At 39.8% G+C, this 21,379-nt stretch overlaps 2 protein-coding genes across 2 annotated transcripts; both read left to right on the top strand.

The window, feature by feature from the left end:
- The first annotated feature begins 1,956 nt into the window (after window positions 1–1,956).
- On the top strand, window positions 1,957–6,822 carry LOC119766341. Its single transcript, XM_038250829.1, has 6 exons — window positions 1,957–2,307; window positions 2,957–3,090; window positions 4,083–5,574; window positions 5,658–6,096; window positions 6,191–6,370; window positions 6,791–6,822. Exons 1-6 carry the CDS (start codon window positions 1,957–1,959, stop codon window positions 6,820–6,822), a joined length of 2,628 nt encoding a protein of 875 aa, XP_038106757.1.
- A 1,990-nt stretch (window positions 6,823–8,812) lies between these two features.
- On the top strand, window positions 8,813–21,036 carry LOC6044548 (methionine aminopeptidase 2B). Its single transcript, XM_001862009.2, has 2 exons — window positions 8,813–9,089; window positions 19,372–21,036. The coding sequence occupies exons 1-2, from the start codon at window positions 8,957–8,959 to the stop codon at window positions 20,733–20,735; spliced, it is 1,497 nt and encodes a 498-aa protein (XP_001862044.2). The 5' UTR covers window positions 8,813–8,956; the 3' UTR covers window positions 20,736–21,036.
- The last annotated feature ends 343 nt before the right edge of the window (window positions 21,037–21,379 follow it).

Below are 21,379 nucleotides of genomic sequence, written 5' to 3'. Positions count from 1 at the left end.
TATTTTAATATTTTAATATTTTAATATTTTAATATTTTAATATTTTAATATTTTAATATTTTAATATTTTAATATTTTAATATTTTAATATTTTAATATTTTAATATTTTAATATTTTAATATTTTAATATTTTAATATTTTAATATTTTAATATTTTAATATTTTAATATTTTAATATTTTAATATTTTAATATTTTAATATTTTAATATTTTAATATTTTAATATTTTAATATTTTAATATTTTAATATTTTAATATTTTAATATTTTAATATTTTAATATTTTAATATTTTAATATTTTAATATTTTAATATTTTAATATTTTAATATTTTAATATTTTAATATTTTAATATTTTAATATTTTAATATTTTAATATTTTAATATTTTAATATTTTAATATTTTAATATTTTAATATTTTAATATTTTAATATTTTAATATTTTAATATTTTAATATTTTAATATTTTAATATTTTAATATTTTAATATTTTAATATTTTAATATTTTAATATTTTAATATTTTAATATTTTAATATTTTAATATTTTAATATTTTAATATTTTAATATTTTAATATTTTAATGTTTTAATATTTTAATATTTTAATATTTTAATATTTTAATATTTTAATATTTTAATATTTTAATATTTTAATATTTTAATATTTTAATATTTTAATATTTTAATATTTTAATATTTTAATATTTTAATATTTTAATATTTTAATATTTTAATATTTTAATATTTTAATATTTTAATATTTTAATATTTTAATATTTTAATATTTTAATATTTTAATATTTTAATATTTTAATATTTTAATATTTTAATATTTTAATATTTTAATATTTTAATATTTTAATATTTTAATATTTTACTATTTTAACATTTAAATATTTTTATATTTATATATTTTACTATTCTAATATTTTACTATTCTAATATTTTACTATTCTAATATTTTACTATTCCAATATTTTACTATTCTAATATTTTAATATTTTTATATTTTCAATACTTTTATTACATGATTCGCATTATTTGAAAAAATCGTTCAAAAAAAGTTCACACTATGCAACTATAACATTACAATGAAACTTACTGTAACAAAAAATTGGAAAAAAAATGCGTTATGAGATTTCCAATAACAAAACCATAATATTTGCTGTATTCATGAAATGTACAGTAGTTTTATTGTTTCAATTTATAACATTTCCAATAACAAAACCATGAAATTTGCTGTAACCATGAAATCTACGATAACTTTATCGTCATTCCAATGAAGTTAAAAAAAATCAACCATAAACTTACCATAAATATTATAATATCTATTGTAACTTCATGGTTTTGACAATACAAATCATCATATAATTTTATTCGGGATAGGCCATCCCGCATAGTCAACAACCATACAGTCACCATTTGTCGAATGATTTTTCCTAAATGATCTTAATAATACACCAAATAGGGTGCAACCGTACATTTTCCATTCCCCAAACAATCCTACAATTTATTAAATAGGTCGTTAGGTAATGTTACAATACATTTTTACAAGGGATTTTTTTCGTGGATCATAGTCATACCCTACCCCAAACTGTTCAATTCTTATTTTATGTGAACCGTACCACAAATTAATAAAATATGATTTTAAATGGTGAACTGCTTTACCGACACTTACCGACACCATTTGAAAAGGGAGGAGCCAAAAAATAAACTTTACAAATGTTCTGGGAACTATGGATTTAACGGGAATGGTAAGTATATGCTTATTAATGGTGAGCGTTTTTTTTGTAATGTCCGGGATTTGTTACCGCTTGATGATGATGTCTCCTGTTGATTCTTCCGTGGTGCTGCCGCCTTATCTAATTGAGCTATCTCAGTTACATTACGTTTGGCGGTTTAAAATGCATTTTATTATGAAATGTGGCCTCAAATTTTATCATAAATATATCGTATGTTTTGGATGTGCGACGAGTGTACGAAGCTGATGAAGGTGGCTCGTTTCCGCACCGTAATGGAGTCCGTCGGCGATGTGGTCGACCACATGCAGGATGAACAAGACCGCAAAAACTCCGAGCTGCGGGACCTGATCACTGAGAATGGGAAGCAGCTGCTGCTGCTCTCCAAGCGCGTCAGCAGCCTAACACCAACTGCCAATAAATTAGGTACGCCAAGGAATAAGCCTACTCCGAAACGTACCCGTGACTCCAATCCTGTTCCGCCGAAGCCCTTGGTGTTTGGGACGAACGAAGTAGCGAGTGCAAGTGTCACTTGCATCCCCCCCAGAAGAAAGTCTGTTCCGGCTGTACGTGACACGCTTCGCCAACCACACGACTGCTACACAAGTGGAAGGACTCGTGAAAAATGCCATCGGTCAGAACGAACTGGTTCAAGTGACCGCATTGGTCAAAAAGGGGGGTCGATCCGCTAACTCTACCGTTCATCTCGTTCAAAGTCGCGGTGAATCTTGGACACAAGGCGGCGATTCTAAACCCAGCAATCTGGCCTGGCAACTGCGGCTTTAGAGAATTTGAGGACCTGCAACGAAAATCTTCTTCGCCGAGCAATAGTGATGGACAACGGGCAAAAACCAATGCTGTCTCTCGCGACCATACCGATCACTCTCACACCATCAGGTTCTGCCAGCCCCAATCCTGACAATCGCGACGTTGAACCGTTTTTGACACCCCGCTCGGGGAACTCAGACGGGGCGCCGGCCCCAATGGATCACTAGCTCCAGTATTCGGCTGCCGCTTGACATCGGGATGCACGACCCAAAGTACCGAGGAAGCCCCGACTCTCTCCGGCACAGTCGCGCAGTCCGCAGCCAGCGTTCATCTTAGTCATCCCGATCCTGCTGCCGGAAGTAGAGTCGGGGTCTTCCAGTCGTCACAGTCAGGCAAGTACGCACACCGTCTGAGCCCTTCCCCTCCTGATGCATATCCGGTTTCCAGTGCTACTCCTTCAAGCTGCTTGAGCCGACACAATCCCGACGGCGACCTACGAGCTGCTGCACCGCCGCAGCCCACGGCATGTTGGACATCGGGATGCACGATCCAAAGTACCGTGGAAGCCCCGACTCTCTCCGGTACAGTCGCGCAGTCCGCAGCCAGCGTTCATCTTAGTCATCCCGATCCTGCTGCCGGAAGTAGAGTCGGGGTCTTCCAGTCGTCACAGTCAGGCAAGTACGCACACCGTCTGAGCCCTTCCCCTCCTGATGCATATCCGGTTTCCAGTGCTACTCCTTCAAGCTGCTTGAGCCGACACAATCCCGACGGCGACCTACGAGCTGCTGCACCGCCGCAGCCCACGGCATGTTGGACATCGGGATGCACGACCCAAAGTACCGAGGAAGCCCCGACTCTCTCCGGTACAGTCGCGCAGTCCGCAGCCAGCGTTCATCTTAGTCATCCCGATCCTGCTGCCGGAAGTAGAGTCGGGGTCTTCCAGTCGTCACAGTCAGGCAAGTACGCACACCGTCTGAGCCCTTCCCCTCCTGATGCATATCCGGTTTCCAGTGCTACTCCTTCAAGCTGCTTGAGCCGACACAATCCCGACGGCGACCTACGAGCTGCTGCACCGCCGCAGCCCACGGCATGTTGGACATCGGGATGCACGATCCAAAGTACCGTGGAAGCCCCGACTCTCTCCGGTACAGTCGCGCAGTCCGCAGCCAGCGTTCATCTTAGTCATCCCGATCCTGCTGCCGGAAGTAGAGTCGGGGTCTTCCAGTCGTCACAGTCAGGCAAGTACGCACACCGTCTGAGCCCTTCCCCTCCTGATGCATATCCGGTTTCCAGTGCTACTCCTTCAAGCTGCTTGAGCCGACACAATCCCGACGGCGACCTACGAGCTGCTGCACCGCCGCAGCCCACGGCATGTTGGACATCGGGATGCACGACCCAAAGTACCGAGGAAGCCCCGACTCTCTCCGGCACAGTCGCGCAGTCCGCAGCCAGCGTTCATCTTAGTCATCCCGATCCTGCTGTCGGAAGTAGAGTCGGGGTCTTCCAGTCGTCACAGTCAGGCAAGTACGCACACCGTCTGAGCCCTTCCTCCTGATGCATATCCAGTTTCCAGTGCCACTCCCTTAAGGCGTCCGGGACGAGGCCAAAAGTCGCGATTGCCGTGTAACGAGTCGCTGAACATCTACTACCAGAACGTCGGTGGCATGAACACACGAGCTCTGGAGTACTGTCTCGCATGCTCCGCCGTCTCATATGATGTTATCGCAGTAACGGAGACCTGGTTAAAGGCCAGCACACTGTCCACTCAAGTTTTCGGGAACGGCTACGAGGTCTTCAGGGGTGATCGCGAGCAGTTCGTCAACAGCCAGAAGAGAGATGGCGGGGGCGTTGCTATCGCGGTTCGTCACGGACTTCGAGCGCGAATTGTTGTGTCCGATGAATGGAAGTGTGCCGAGCAAGTATGGGTCGCCATCGATCTCGATGACCATACTGTCTTCATCTGCGCTGCGTACATCCCCCCCGATCAAACCAGCAGTGCAAATGTGTTTGAAATCAACGCAGCTTCTGTTTTGGCCGTCTCTGCCATGGCCCGCCCCTACGATGAACTCATCGTCCTCGGAGATTTCAACCTGCCAGGATTGATCTGGCGTCCCAGCGGCGATGGTTTTCTGTATGCCGACTCTGCGCTTTCAACCCAGGCCGCGCACGTGACGGAGTTTCTGGACAGCTATTCCAGCTCCTTGCTTCAACAGATCAACTCTTTCCCGAACGAAAACAACGTGGTGTTGGACCTCTGCTTTGTCAGCTGCCCAGATACCGCACCCCCGCTAGTCATCGCTCCGGCACCGCTAGTTAAGGATGTCCGGCATCATCCGCCGCTGCTGCTGTCCCTGCCGGTCCGTTTGGCCACCGAGCACACGCCAGTTGTTTGTGAAGTCCGCTATGACTATCGCAATTTAGACGTTCCCAGCATGTTAGAGCTCCTGCAAAGCATTGATTGGGAGAACACACTTGACAAGGATAATCTCGACGAGGCCGTACAGACCTTTACCAACATTCTTAGCTACGCCATCGACAGGCACGTACCTAAGAAACCTGTTACGAACGCTCGTGTTCCATGGCAAACTAGCGAGCTTAGGAGAGTCAAAGCTGCAAAGAGGTCGGCACTGAAAAAATTCTCCAAACATCGGACGTTACCTTTGCACAACTATTACGTGCGACTCAACAGCTGCTACAAAAGGATGAGTAGACAGTGTCATGCCGATCACGAAGTACGTACCCAGAAGAAACTCAAGTCTAACCCGAAAGGATTTTGGAAGTACATCAACGAGCAGCGGAAAGAAATCGGGTTACCGTCATCTATGTTCCTAGGAGACGAAACAGCATCGAATACGGAGGAGATCTGCCAGCTGTTCGCCGAGAAATTTTCGAGCGTGTTTACGCTAGAGGACCTGCAACCAGAACAAGTCACCGCCGCCGCCAGCAACGTCCCAACAAACGGTCTGGGTCTGAACAGCATTAGAATCGATCGCTCCAAGATTCTGGAAGCCGTAGCCAAGCTCAAGATATCCAACACGACAGGCCCGGACGGAGTTCCATCGATTGTCCTGAAAAATGCATCGACGGGCTCCTGGAGCCTCTCTATCTCCTCTTCAATCTATCCCTCTCTATTGGATCATTTCCGAAGCTCTGGAAGCACGCCTTCATGTTTCCGGTACACAAGAAAGGTGATAAACGGAACGTGGACAACTATCGTGGAATATCAGCACTGTGCGCCGTCTCGAAACTTTTCGAGCTAGCGGTCATGGCTCCAGTTTTCTTCTTCTGCAAAAACCTGATCAGAGAGGACCAGCACGGGTTTATGCCATCGCGGTCAACAACGACGAATCTACTCACGTTTACGACGTTCGTGACCGACAGCTTCACCGCCAGATCGCAAACCGACGCGGTGTACACCGACCTGTCGGCAGCGTTCGACAAGCTGAATCACGCTATTGCGATCGCAAAACTGGAAAGGATGGGAATCGGCGGGACTCTCCTCAGTTGGTTCCAGTCCTATCTGGCCGACCGGAAAATCAACGTCAAGATTGGAGACTGCTTGTCGGCTGCCTTGATGGCCTTTTCAGGTATCGCACAGGAAGTCATCTCGGACCACTCGTCTTCCTTCTATACTACAACGACTGCAACCACTCCTCTCTGGACCGCGTCTGTCCTACGCAGACGACATGAAGATCTACTGTCAAGTGAATAATGCAGCCGACGCTCAAGCCCTCCAACAGGATCTGAACATCTTCGCGGACTGGTGTGAAACAAATCGAATGGTCGTCAACCCCACCAAGTGCTCTGTCATCACCTTCTCCAAGAAACGCAACCCAATCAAGTTTGACTACCAGATCTGCGGCACATTAATTCCCGGGAGAACTGTGTCAAGGACCTCGGCGTGCTTCTTGACACGGAACTCACATACAAGCAGCACATATCATACATGATTTCCAAAGCCTCGCGACAGCTCGGCTTCATCTTCCGTGCAGCAAAAGGTTTTACAGATGTCTACTGTTTGAAGGCTCTGTACTGCGCTTTGGTCCGTTCAACGCTGGAGTATTGTTCTGCCGTATGGAGCCCCTACTACGAAAACAGTGCGGTGCGGATTGAGAGTGTGCAGCGAAGATTTATCCGGTTCGCGCTCCGTCGACTCCCCTGGCGGGATCCATTTCATCTGCCTAGTTACGAAAGCCGCTGTAAACTGATCAATCTTGACACCTTAGCAGTGCGTAGAAATGTCAGCCGTGCACTCGTAATCTCCGACGCTCTGACTTCTAGATTGCAGTGCCCAGCCATCCTTCGAGGACTAGACATTATGGCCCCGCTTCGAACGCTTCGTAACACTCCGTTCTTGCGTATTCCTGTTCGCCGGACGAACTATGCTATGCATAGCGCGTTGACGGGACTACACAGAGCATTCAATTTTGTAGCTTCTTTGTTCGATTTTAATCTGTCCCGTGACGTCATCAAAAATAAGTTTTTATTGTTTTTTAGGCGATAATTTGTGTACATGTACTTAGTTTTAAGCACACCATTTGGGCATGTGGTGCCTGTTGGTGTTAAACAAATAAACAAATAAACAAATAAATAAACAAATAAACATGTATGGTACACTCAACCCCCGGTGGTTGGTCACTTTTTCGTTTGACACTTTTTTAGTTTGTACCCCGTTGGTTGGTCAAAGTCAAACTAAAAAGTGACGAACTGTCACTTTTTACACGGCGCTCACGCACACTATCATAACAAACGTTTGGTAGTGTGTGTGAACTCCGTGTAAAAGGGGTGTCAAACTAAAAAGTGACCCCGTTCGTTTGACAACAGTTGGTGTCAAACCACCGGGGTTTGAGTGTAGAACCATACAAATAAATTATAGACCAATCACATGGCGAACAGTTATCGTTCTGATAATGGTCAATCAATTGATTAAATTATTTGGACTTATAAAAATTATCACGAAAATAAATTAGCTTTACATACAAACTACACTCAACCCCCGGTGGTTGGTCACTTTTTCGTTTGACACTTTTTTAGTTTGTACCCCGTTGGTTGGTCAAAGTCAAACTAAAAAGTGACGAACTGTCACTTTTTACACGGCGCTCACGCACACTATCATAACAAACGTTTGGTAGTGTGTGTGAACTCCGTGTAAAAGGGGTGTCAAACTAAAAAGTGACCCCGTTCGTTTGACAACAGTTGGTGTCAAACCACCGGGGTTTGAGTGTATATGGCAAACAGGTATATCGTTCCATGAATTGTTGAACAATGGTTTGAATTGTTGGGACTTAGGAAAATTTTCGCTGATTCAGGTATATCGTTCCATGAATTGTTGAACAATGGTTTGAATTGTTGGGACTTAGGAAAATTTTCGCTGAATTCAGGTATATCGTTCCATGAATTGTTAAAGTATTATTTGAATTATTCGGACTTAGGATTTTTTTTTGCTGTAGTTCAATTGGCTCAATCATACAATACCTGTTTCAAATAATCCTAAGCATTTGGCGAACAGTTATATCGTTCCATGAATTGTTGTACAATTGTTTGGATTATTGGGACTTAAGAGTTTTTCGCTGAGCTTCAAGTTGGAAATACTACGTCGGCTATGGTACCCTTATGTTTTAACAATAGCTGTTCCGAAAAATCCTTACCATATGGCGAAAAGTTATATTTCTCCATAAATTGTTGAACAATTGTTTGAATCATCGGGACTTAAGAAAATTTTCGCTAAAATTCATTTTTGGCTCATTCATACAAAAACTGTTTGAAATAATACCAAACATATGAGGAATAATTATATCGTACCATTAATTGTTGTGCAATTGTTTCAATTATTAGGCTACAGTACTATTATGTTCTAACAATAGCTGTTTCGAACCATCCTAATCGTATGACGAATAGATACCGTTCATTAAATTGTAGGAAAAAAAATCAACCATTCGAATATGTCAAGATAAGTGTAACAATTCGGGAAATAGTACCATTTTAATTTTGTTATATGGTCGTGACATTATATTAACAATATCACAAATGGTAACCATACCAGAAATAATTTTCTTATGATTTCGACAGTTTCACCTTTGGTATTTGATTATGCGGGATTAGGTCTCAAAGTTCCGGAGCCGATCTAAAACCGCTCCGAAAAAACCTGAAGTAGCACCCCCTAGAACCATTTATGGGCGTTTATAGGGTTTACTCAAACGATGAGTAAAAATGTAAAAAAGTATATTAAAAATAATCACCGTGTAAACATTCGAGCAGTTTTGACAACCGTGCACATCAGCTCCGACGCATGACATTTCGCGAGCTGTCAACTGTCGCGCGGCACATGCAGCAGCAGCAGCAGTAGCAGCACGCACGCATTTTTCGCCTTCCTCTCGCGTGCAAAAAAAGTCAACCGCGGACACTCCGAGCCCCCGAAGGTACAAACCAGGAAGTTGTGGTGTAAAGATGGCGGCCGTCGAAACGAAACCGGTCCCGGTGCAGGACAAACCGGAGGACGCAGTCAACGATGAGAATGCCGACGAGAACGTTCCGGACGAGAAGAAGAAGAAGAACAAACCCAAACGACCTAAGAAGACTGGTGAGTGCTTGGTGGGGGAGGGTGGGAAAGGGGTGGTGGGTGGCAGAGTAGGTTGTGGGTTGAGTGGTGGTAAAAGTGGCGTAAACAACAAAAATAGCGGAATGAGGTTTTTGCGACTTCCTGGTGTTGACCAGCAGACCGCAAAAATGGACCGTTTTGGGGTTGTTTTTGATAGTGGAGGGCGCTCGCTCACCCTTCCGGCAGTCGGCGATGGTGTCCACTTGAGAGATGCCCTCTTGTGGTTGATACATTAGAGTTGATTTTGTACGGGAAAGTTGTTTATCATTGAATTATAATTTTCTGCGAGCTCATGTAGGGTATATGGCCCTATTTTGGACCTACAATGCAAAGCGTCAACATATTTTGCATTGTTCTCAGGAACGGTCTAACTAATTTGGCTCGTTTCAAGATTGTTTTGTGCCTTAATTTATGCTGAACAAAGTGTACTATTGAAAATTTAAAATAATTTAACCATTCCATTGTAATAAGCATTTCAAGTAAAACATTTTTTGGATGCTTTTTGGACTTATTGAATGTATTTTGGAGACATCGCTGAACCTATTTTGGACCCACACTCTGATTGGTTGAAATTTTGACAACTCGAATTGCGGCGTGCGGCGGCAACACGCACACTTACAAAAACTCGGTTTGATGAACCAAAGGGCCTATCCACGATTATAATTTGGAAAATATTTATTTCAGAAATTAAACAATTATGATGAAACAATGGATTTGAATTTGAAAACGTGTTTTAATCATATTGAATGGAAACTCACGCATCTTTAGCAGGTCTCTGTCCTATTTACAATTTGCATCTTACGACCTAATTGTTCAAGCATTAGAACATAAAAGACAACCCGTTTATCGCAATAAAAACACCTTATCTTAAAATTAAATGAATGACACAGATACATAACAAGTTACAATGAAAAAAGGTTCTAAATTTTACGCAGAGCTTATGTTCAAATATTATTAAACAATCAAGAAATTTTAAAGGGCCCTGGAGATGGAGCCACACGTTGCCGTCGTTTCAGGGCTATTTGCAAAGATGGTTTCCGATGTTGATATATATCACACATTTATTTTATATTTATATACTTGTGTTGATAGAAATCACAACTATTGTACTATGTAAAATTGCAAGATATTGATTTTTTTTATTTGCATCTCAATATTCTTGTTTGTAAAATCTGCTTTGAACAGGTTTTAATCTTTTTGATACGTCGTTAGCTTAGGTAGAAATTCATAAAGCACAGCAACGCTTACACAAAACAGTAAGAGAGGCCTCTTCTAGGCATTGTGATTTTTTTCGTTTTTTCAAAGTGGGTGTTAGGTTAGGATTTGGTATTTTGATAAATTAGTTTTGTTGCAAGGCACTCAGAATAGTTAGTATTTTTTTGTAACTTTAGGTTGTTTAATAGTTCCAGACTCCATCTGTGTGTAAGTGAGTTAAGTAATGCTTTCAGAATCTCTGATTTCAATTTATGTGGTATGCTAACCATTCGGAATAGTCAAAAAAATCCATAGAGTCTCGATCAATCAGTAATGAAATGATATCGGACAAAATTCGTTAATCTGTTGAACTAACGGTTTTCGGATTATGGTTGTATCGACCATTGTTGCGAATCGAGGATCTACTGGAGTTTTGACGATCAAATGGAGCCTAACATTTCAAAGGGACACATGGTTTTTGTGAACAGGGATGCATCTCTCTCACTCAAATGACAGTTTACATAATGTATGATAGGGATACACTCTTGTTTGCAGAGCTTCTGTGCCCTAATGAAATGGAAGGCACGAAATCCGTAATAACAGTTCAATGGAGCGCGTCTGCATTTGTGGACAGACAGTCTATCCCTTTCGCTCAAGTGACAGTTCACGTCAAGTAAGAGGGGATAGACTGCTTGTTTACAAATGCAGATTCGCCCTATTGAACTGTTACTACGGAAATAGTCGTCTTAACAACGAGTGTTCAACTTGTAAAGTATGAACTGTTCAGTTATGTTTATTGGGTTAAAAACAAGGTAAAGGAATGTTTGGCATTTGGGAGTTTGAGATTCAAGTTTCTTTCAGAAAGTTTAGTTTAGGTTGTTGATGAATGTTTGTTTTCCGTAAATAATAGATAGGACTTTAATCAATGGTTAAACTGGTCGAAGTGTACTATTTCATTTGCACATCTGCTTCTAGTTGTAATGTACGATAAGACTACTGACAGACGCGACAGGACGGGGCCCAGAAAAAAATGCATCAAGATTTATATTCCATAGACAAGTTAGTTTTCATCTTTCGGTTTCCAGTTTTTTTTTTAAATTTCCTTTAAATTTGAATTACATCATAGGTGTCCTTTGTATAAATCTCCGATTATTAACATTTTCTTATTTAATTATTTAATAATTCAATTTCTTCCGGGCCTTTTTACTTTGAATCATAATTTCAGATTTCCTTTATTCAGTGTTAAACTTAGATTAACGTAACTGCTTAAGTCATCCAAGTTCTTACTACTCACACCTACACTAATTTTCTTTCACCTTCCCCCTCCTGATCCTCTATATCTTCCGGTGGTGTTCATTTGGTATGCAATACTAGTTCGGCCACTACCCTATTTTCCACAAGAAACCGGACTTGGACTGACTTGAGGCCGCGTCCCCCACCTTGCTCCGTAAAACGAAAACGAAACGAAACGAACAATCAAGAAATTTTAAAGGGAGATTATAGCTTGTAACTTGGTGAGAGTCATTTTAAACTTTACAGTTGCTTGACAAAAAGTTTATTTTTTATTTATAATTCGTAAATTGATCGAGAACTAATTGAAAAATTAATTTGTTTACAACTAGCGCTTAGGATCTTTTTAAAACTAACTCAAGATTTTTTTCAAATTTAATTCATACGACTTTTTCAAAAACCACTCGTAAGCGATGTTGACAGCTTCTGTCAACATCAGTTTAAATTTTGGGATACTTTGCAATCTGTCCTAACACTCATCTAAATCTCTAGCATCAATTTGCATTTTTATCTTTTAAAAAACATATTTTCATTGTTTCTGTTAATCATTTGCTTTTTAAAGCTTAGATTTCATTCAAATAATTACAGTAAAGAAATTTAATTCAAAATATTAAATTAAAAAATTTCAATCAATTTCAATGAAATATCGAAATAAATTGATAAACAAAACTGGCAACACCTTGTTATGCATGTGTTGGTGAGAGCCTTGAACCGATGGCAAAGTAGCTCCAAAAACTGATCCAACGCGGCTGATTTGAAAAATTATTTTAAAATGAGTTTTTTTCGATAATAGAAAAGTTATTTCAATGGTTTAGGGACGGAAAACAAGAAAGAATTAAATAAACAACAGTTACATTGCTCGAAACCCGTACGAAATTGCTTGGTGTCAGTGCAAAACAGAAAAAATCATCAAGGTATCGCGAGCCAAATCTGATAAGCAACGAGGCTGGAATTTTTGGACCTAATCTATGTGCTAGGAAAATGGTAGGAAAAATGAATGGCATTGGAAAAAGTGGCTGAAAAAGCGGAAATAATCAAAAATGTTAACATTTTTGGAAGAGGTAAGCTACAAAACGATCCTGCTTACACTTTCTGTTGGTTGGATGCAGTGAATTCGTACTTTTAAAGCCTGTACTACCTCGATTAATAAAAATAGGTCCAAAATAGGTACTAGGTCCAAAATAGGGGGACTGGGCCATTCGGCAGAAAATTATTCGGCAGAATGACATTCGGCGGAAAGCCGAACGGCAGAAAAACAATCGGCGGAATGGGTCATTCGGCAGAAAAGGTCATTCGGCAGAAAATACGTTTGGCAGAAAAGCTTGTTTGGCAGAAAATCAATTGGCAGAATGTCATTAGGCGGAATGGTACAAATGGCAGAATAACTCGTTAGGCCGAATAAGTCGTTTGGCAGAATGTCGTTGAGCGGAATAGTACAAATGGCAGAATAACTCATTGGGCCGAATAAGTCGTTCAGCAGAAAACCATTCAGCAGAAAGCTTTGTTTGGCAGGATCTCTTCTTAGTTGGAAACGTTCGAAAACAATACACAAAACAAAAATGAATTAAAAATCTATTTGTTTAGACTCAAAATCAAAGTACAAAAAGATCACATTTTCGCGGTACTTTTGTACACCTTGCTGAGTCCGTCCATCGTTTGTCGTCCGTGCAACCGTACGACGTCAAAATTCAAAATATCAATATTTTTCGACATTGTTAAGCGGTTTTCTAGCGACGACGCACGGTTTTGTTATTCAGGACCATTGTGGTGTGCTGTAATTTCGGTTTTCAGGTCAATCATACAAAACAAATAACTTGTTCGAGCTTCAGCATTATCTTGGCGTTTCTCTATTGCGTGATTTCTACTCGAAACTAGGTGTCCACAGGTTTGAAACGGTAAAGGTAAGAACAAGATTATTCGTTTGACGCAGTGGTGGACGCAGCACTTTGCGCCAGTTCGATTTTTCTGTGATCTGTCAGTTGAACAATCTACAGAGCATACTATGTTCAATGGTCGATGACAGGCAGGCTATGATGACAGCCGCAAAGTTCTGCGTCCATCACTGCGTCGAACGGATAATCTGGTTCTTAGCTTGAGGTGAAGCCGTTGATCATTTTCGAAGAAAATTGATCATCATCATTATAAAATACAAGCCTTACCCGACAAACTTCGTTCTGCTTTTTTCGTTTTTGACGTTTTTGCTTTTTTGCTAATTCAGTCTCCTGTGATCAAAATTTGAGTTTACGTACATTTTTCCATACAATCTGCAGATGCTCCGGAATCGCTCAAAGAGTGGCCAAAGTGGAAATTTTTTAGCATATAAACCTTCCTTGGGCTTACACCAACCTAACGCAACAAAAAGCACCTCGATCCGACACTCCGTATTGAACTGATTCGCGTTCGAACAAAACCGTCGAATTTTTTTTATATATATAGATTCTGTATTAAATTCAATTTAACGAATTTCAGCACCAAAAGGAATCAGCATGTGCCGGTTATTACCTTCTTGAAGCCACTGAAAGAATTTTTGATCTAAATCAAATGTGCTTCAAAATTTATAAAATTTTGTGGCACAGTCATTGACGTCCTACTTGGCAGTCATTGATTAATGACGATTTCCATAAATTTTCAAGGAATGGGATAATCGTTACCAAAAGAATCAGCATGTGTAGGGCACTATTCTAAACAACTTGTTGGAGGAATTTTGTCAAAATAATGAAAGCGACGCAAAATTTATATCTTTGAACGAAAAATCATGACAATGATGGAAGTCTTCACGTTAAGATAATCCAAACCTCTCTTTACAATTATTTATCGCTGTCGTGCTGTTTTGTCGTACGTCGTATTTGACGTTCCGAGAAAAACGAGTTTTAAAGTTTGATCTTGAATAAACAAAAACGAGAGCACGCAATGTAAACAATAACAATTACAGTATGTTTAGTTGACCATTCTGTGCATTGCCCCGAAGTTTGGCTGAATTTGGTTGCCGGAGTCCCGAAATATAATTGAAAAGGTTTACGGTAGTCGAGCTCGTATCTGTGTCAAACGCTTTCTGACCTGAAATCCCTTTGGCCAATTGGGTCCTAAAATGATGTTTAAATTTGTGATATTATTGGTCATAACGATAAAGCTTATTTTTCTGAGTACAACGACCGCAAAGGATTTAAAATGGATTTTTAATTCAATTTAAAAAAAAACCCTTGAAAATGATATTATATATAAAAAAAACAAAATTTTCGTTTTACTTGCTACTGGGACTGATAAGCCGAGAACTAAATTTGAGAATTGATCCACCAGTTAAAACATTAACTTCACGGTCCTTCTTGACAGGAAAGGTCCTACTTGACAGCCCGTTCCAAGGGGACCATACTTGAGCCATCGAAAAATGTTGTCTTGACAATATTTTTGCATTAAAATGAAAAAAGTGATCACAAATGGTTTTTATCGTGTTTTTACAGTTGTTCATAAAAATTTACATAGGGCTTTAGTACCCGATTGTCGCACTTACATCAAATTTCAGGCTGTGTCAAGATAGCACGACAAGTTTGAAACTTCTTTCATATGGAAAATGACAAAAATGCACGAAGTTTTTTTGGTTTTGTGGAATATCTCAGTATTTAAAACGAATTTTGGGGGTCTGTTTCAGAATTTCGATTGATTGACTGGGAATAATTTTCACTTGTACTGCACAAAATTTCACAATTCTAATGATAATGGCAAACACGACAATGTAGGTTAGGGCAGAGTAGTCATCAATGAGACACGGGGAACAATGATAAAATGGCTCTCACAAGTAGTAGTTTCAACCAAACAGGCTCATATTTTGGGGAAAGGTGTGTCTACACGATACACGTCTGCCATAATAGTGGCTTTGGTTATGGAAGCTCCCTTGAAAAGTTATTCATAAATGTTTGATTCTGGGGTGTAAAGTAAATTATGGACAAAAATTAGTTTTTCGCTCATAGGCAGCCGTAAACACCAAAACTAACATTTCTCCAGATTTTTTTACGTTTCATAGGGAATGAGTTGGGCTACAATGTCCTTTCATTTGGTTTGGCCAAAATTAAGAATATACCGAGAATCCAGGGCTACCTTATTGTTTCTCACTCCTTTCAGCCCATGGGTAACAATGAGACACTTTGATTTTTCTTCTTTTCAAAATCTATGTAACTAGGGCGATAAAAATCATGGATTTAGCTCAATACTGTTCATTGGTGAAAATCTACTCTTCAATCTGAACAAGAATAGCCGTTTTAAATAGCTTGAAAGATTAGTTTTTGCTCTTTCTTGTGCTTTGGTTTTTAAATGTATCAAAATTTTTAATCCAGTGTGATTCAAATTAAATAAGTCTCTTATTAATACATATTTTTATTTTTACATGACATGACCAGAAAAGCTTCAACAATTTTTTAAAATGTCTAAAACAACAAATAAAAAACAGCAGATAAAATCATAACAAACAATATTTTACAAATTATCTTAATGTCCCTACCGCCAACTGGAGAAAATCTGAAGTACAAACTGAATAAGTACACGAGATTTCAGAGCAATTAATTTGGAGATCGGTGTACTAATTGTTTTGTTCTGTTTCTGTTTTAACCGAAATCAATCAGAAAAATCAAAACATTATGCAAAAATAAACTAAAACAGCTGTTCTGATTCGATACATTCGTCTTTGTTGCCAAAGATGTTTCATAAAAAAATATTTAAAATTACTTTTTTTCAATTTAAATTCATGAATATAAAAGTGAAGCGAAAATATTTCAAGCGCTAAGCAATTTACGGCAATTTACGGATCTGACAATTATTCTCTATAAGTAAAATTATGCTTAATATTTTATTTTTATTTTTTAATCGTTGTTCATCTATTCCACAACAAAATCTGAATTTCCAGACCAAAATTTGATATTTTTACCGATTTCGGGGATTCCGGGATGAAATATAAAAATCCGGGATTCGGAAATTCCCGGTTTTGGAAAAATCCTGGAGTTTTGTCCCGGGAATTCCCAGGATGGACGCACTATATGTAACTTTTCAAAATATGAATTGAAAGTGATTTTTGGCAAATTTATTGAGTTTTAACACCATTTAACAAAAACATAAAGTTTTTGGTATAAATATATGGATTTTACAAAATTCTAATACTTTTTGGTATAACTTTTGTTATTTTAAGTTTCAAGTTGGTAAAATTGTTTTAAAATAATTAAGGCAAGTTACCTGCAACGGAACAATACTAAAACATGACATTTTATTAGAAAATAATTGATTTTCGTAGAGTGTCTCATTGTTCCTGCCAAGTGCGTCTATAATGAGACAGTTGAATAACTCGGGCTGTAGACGTAATACCGATGTCATATTTTGGTCAATGTTGGTACACATTAAAAGAAAGTACTGTATGTAAAAAAAATATTTACACCCCTTGGGCACTATACACATTTTGTGATGAAACATATAAACAATTAAAAGTTTGTCAAAAACCTAGTACTACGTTTTATTCAGAAACTCATGCCGAACATTTTGCTATAAAAAGCTCATGAAAAGATGATTTCCATAAAAAGAAATAAAAAAAGGTGCAACAAAAGTTTGTAGGGGAGAGTGGGGAGACTTGATCCCCGGGGACACTTGATCCCAAGCCTGTATCTCGTCAGCATGTGGGTAAAACAATTGGCTTTGTTCTAGAAAGTTGTGTGAAATCAACTAAAACTCATTGTAGAAAACAAAGAAAAAAATTAAAAATGTTTAGATTGAGTTACACACATTTTTCTAAAAGTGCTGCAAAAACTTCCAAGAGATCTTTTTCTTTGTTTTGATAAGTATAGAAAACACTCAAAAATTATTTAAAAAAATATTTTTTATACATGAATTGCTTGATAAACATATCAACTCCAAAACCCTTCCGCATTTGACGTTAAATTTATCGTCATACTATTTTTACAAACAATTGTTTGAAAAAGTACGTTTAGGGAGACTTGATCCCTGCATTTTTACAGTCACTGGAATCAGCCTCAAGATTAATTAATTGAGCTGGGTTTTCGTACATAGTTTCCTTCAGTATAGTTGAACATAACTTACTGCAGTTTGAACCATTTTTCAAAAGTTTTGTAAACAAAAATTACCAGCTTTTGTAAACATGCTCAATTTTGGTCTAAAAAAGAAAATTTTAAGTTTTTAAATATTTTGCATGCTAAACTTGTTATATTTTGAAAACAAACGTACAGGTTTAATGTGAAATTGCTGTAACTTATAGAAAATTAAAAGATTGGATGAATAAGAAACATTTTGCTTAAGATTTCTTCAAAATGTTGAATAGGGGATCAAATTACTCCCAACATTTTGAAAATGGCGGTTTAATATATTTTTAAAACGCTTGGCATGATTCGAAGAGTTTATCTGATGAAATACCCTTATTAGCCAAACATAGTTGTATGTTTAAGCTTTCAATTCTTGCAAAAGTTCATAGTTTTGTGAGAAATTGGCAGAGTTATGTGCGATACAAAAAGGGGATCAAGTCTCCCACTCTCCCCTACACCTTTCGAAAAATTAACATAAATAAAGTTATTTGTTGATAAATCACCATAATTCCAGTCTCCCAACTCCAAATAGGCATCCTTGACTGATTAACAAAATAATTTGGTTTGAATATCAAGTTTACTACTTACTTAGAATGAAAGTTTAAATAACTCTGGAAATTCTATATAAAACTTATCTAAACTTAGTTTTGCAAACATTTAATTTAACTGAACGTCAATATATTACCATAGAATTGCTAATTGTGGGTATAACACCGTTTTGGGAGTCTTTGTATCGATAGAATAGATTTTTCGTTGGAATTTCGTTTAAACCCGAAATTTCGTCGTCGGAAAATCCGCCGGCATCCGAACCGGTCCACGATTCACAAGTCAATCTCTGTGGCATTGGAAAGGGCATACAATTTCCGATCTTTTGATACCCATACATCAAGGTTTTCTATAAAACCCACGTTTTTAAATACTTAAGCAAAAACGTTGTTATGGTTTCGTTTGAGCAATCTGCCAAAAATGTATGGACTTTCGTAATTTTTTTCTAGTGGATCAAACTGGGCAAAAGCCCAGGTATTTAAAAACGTGGGTTTTATAGAAAACATTGATGTATGGGCAGCAAAAGATCGGAAATTTTATGCCCTTTAAAGATTTGTCTGGTCACGCCTGCCGTCGGACGGGAAATTGAATGTTGGCCCCCGTCGGACCTACAGGTTAAGTCGTAAGCTCAGTCCAGGTTGTCTCACTGGGTTCTGTCTCGATAAAGTTGCTGGTAGGAAGTTAGACAAAAATGACTTTGTCTGCCAAATAATATTCTGCCTTATGATATATTCTGCTTAATGATCTTTTCTGCCATTTGTTTGTCTGCCTTCTGTACTTTTCTGCCATATGAACCTTTCTGCCTTATGTGCTTTTCTGCCAATCGACGTTCCGCCAAATGACCCTGTCTGCCATTTGACCTTTTCTGCCGAACATTTTTCTGCCATTCGTACTTTTCCGCCGAATGTACTTTCTGCCGAATGTTTGTCTGCCGAATGACCTTTTCTGCCTTCTGGTTGTCTGCCGAACGTCATTCCGCCGACCGTCATTCTGCCGAATGGCCCAGTCCCCAAAATAGGGTCATATACCCTAATAAAAATATAATTAATATGTAGGTTAGATACTTACTATTCTACCTTATGCGCTTTAGATCGTGACAAAATAGTCTCTCATTCGTGCAAGAACTTCCTTAATAGCCATCTTTTCTTCTCCTATTTTTGCAGCTGCCGAGAAGGCCGAAGCTGCCGTCTTGAGGGAAGCTCAAGCCGAAAAGGAAGCTGCGGAGAAGGCGGCCCGTGCCGCCGAGAAGGCAGCGGCCAAGGAAACGGCAGATAAGCAGAAAAAGGAAGAAGCCCAGGTGGCGGCCAAGGAAGCCGGCGACGAAGATGACGATGACGACGAGGATGGCGGTGCGGCCGGTGCCGATGGAGCCAAGAAGAAGAAGAAGCGTAACCGCAACAAGAAGAAGACTGCTGGTGCGTCGACTGGCGGCAAGGCGGTCAAGCCAGAGGTTCCCATTGCGGAGCAGTTCAAGGACGGTAAATATCCGGAGGGTGAGATCATGCAGTATCCGGATGCGACCACCGCCAAGGATCGGTTCACGAGCGAAGAGAAGCGTGCCCTGGACCGGATGCATCTGGACATTTACAACGAGCTGCGTCACGCGGCCGAAGCGCACCGACAGACGCGACAGTACATGCAAAAGTGGATCAAACCGGGCATGACGATGATCGAGATCTGCGAAGAGTTGGAGAATACCGCACGCAAAATGATCGGCGAAAAGGGGCTGGAGGCTGGTTTGGCCTTCCCGACGGGATGCTCTCGGAACCACTGCGCTGCGCATTACACGCCAAACGCCGGTGATCCGACGGTGCTGATGTACGACGACGTGACCAAGATCGACTTCGGAACGCACATCAAGGGACGGATAATCGATTGTGCGTTCACGCTGTCGTTCAACCCGAAGTACGACAAACTGCTCGAAGCGGTCAAGGACGCCACCAACACCGGAATCCGGGAGGCCGGCATCGACGTGAGGTTATGCGACATCGGAGCGGCCATCCAGGAGGTCATGGAGTCGTACGAGGTGGAACTGGACGGAAAAACGTACCAGGTGAAGAGTATCCGTAACTTGAACGGCCACTCGATCAGTCCGTACCGCATCCACTCGGGCAAGACGGTGCCGATCGTGAAGGGCGGCGAAACGACCCGCATGGAGGAGAACGAATTCTACGCCATTGAAACGTTCGGCTCGACTGGCCGCGGAATTGTGCACGACGACATGGACTGCTCCCATTACATGAAGAACTTTGAAGCTCCCTTCGTGCCACTGCGACTGCAGTCGTCCAAGCAACTGCTCGGCACGATCAACAAGAACTTTGGCACGCTGGCGTTCTGCAAGCGATGGTTGGACCGGGCCGGAGCCACCAAGTACCAGATGGCCCTCAAGGACCTGTGCGACAAGGGCGTCGTCGAGGCGTACCCGCCGCTGTGTGACGTCAAGGGTTGCTTCACGGCCCAGTACGAGCACACGATCATGCTGCGTCCCAGCTGCAAGGAGGTTGTCTCGCGCGGTGACGATTATTAGAAGCGACACAAAACCATTTTAACACGAATCGTGCAGCCTATTGAGAAGAGTATAAAGTCAAAAGAGAGTTGCCTTCCCCCCACTTTTCATCAACACGCAACGCACGCCCAGTGTGTGGCAACTCGGTAGAACTTGAGTGAGTAGAATAGTTTGGTTTTCTTTTGTTTGGATTGTTTTAACCCATCTCCCGTTCTCTTGAAATCATTTGTGGATAAAGTCATGGCTCGAGCGCAAAGCAGCAAAGTGTCGGAGCGAAATCAATTATTGAAAATATTACTCGTGTACCCGTTGATACGTGAAAGCGGTCGTCTTTTCAATTGTCGGTTCCTGAAACAATCCGAACATCCTTTGTTTGTTTTATAATCGTCGGGATCGTCCACGCTCCAACCTAAACAAAAGATGAAATGAAACACCCTTTCCCATCTCGGGACGTGCTATTCAAGTATCTAAAGTTCTTCGTCATGATAGTTATCTTTGTAGCAATAACACTGCACCTTTTTCACTCAAATCTTTGTTTTTTAGTTGTTTTTCATAATTTTCAGTTACTGTTTCGATTTTATGAGAGTTTTTCACATTTTTGATATAAACTTAAACCAATAGTTTTTAAAGTCGTAACATAGTTAGGGTTAAAACAAACATCAAAG

The sequence above is a fragment of the Culex quinquefasciatus genome, chromosome 2 (assembly GCF_015732765.1).
Source record: "Culex quinquefasciatus strain JHB chromosome 2, VPISU_Cqui_1.0_pri_paternal, whole genome shotgun sequence".
NCBI classification, from domain to species: domain Eukaryota; kingdom Metazoa; phylum Arthropoda; class Insecta; order Diptera; family Culicidae; genus Culex; species Culex quinquefasciatus.
This window is presented reverse-complemented; position numbering and strand designations above follow the sequence as displayed.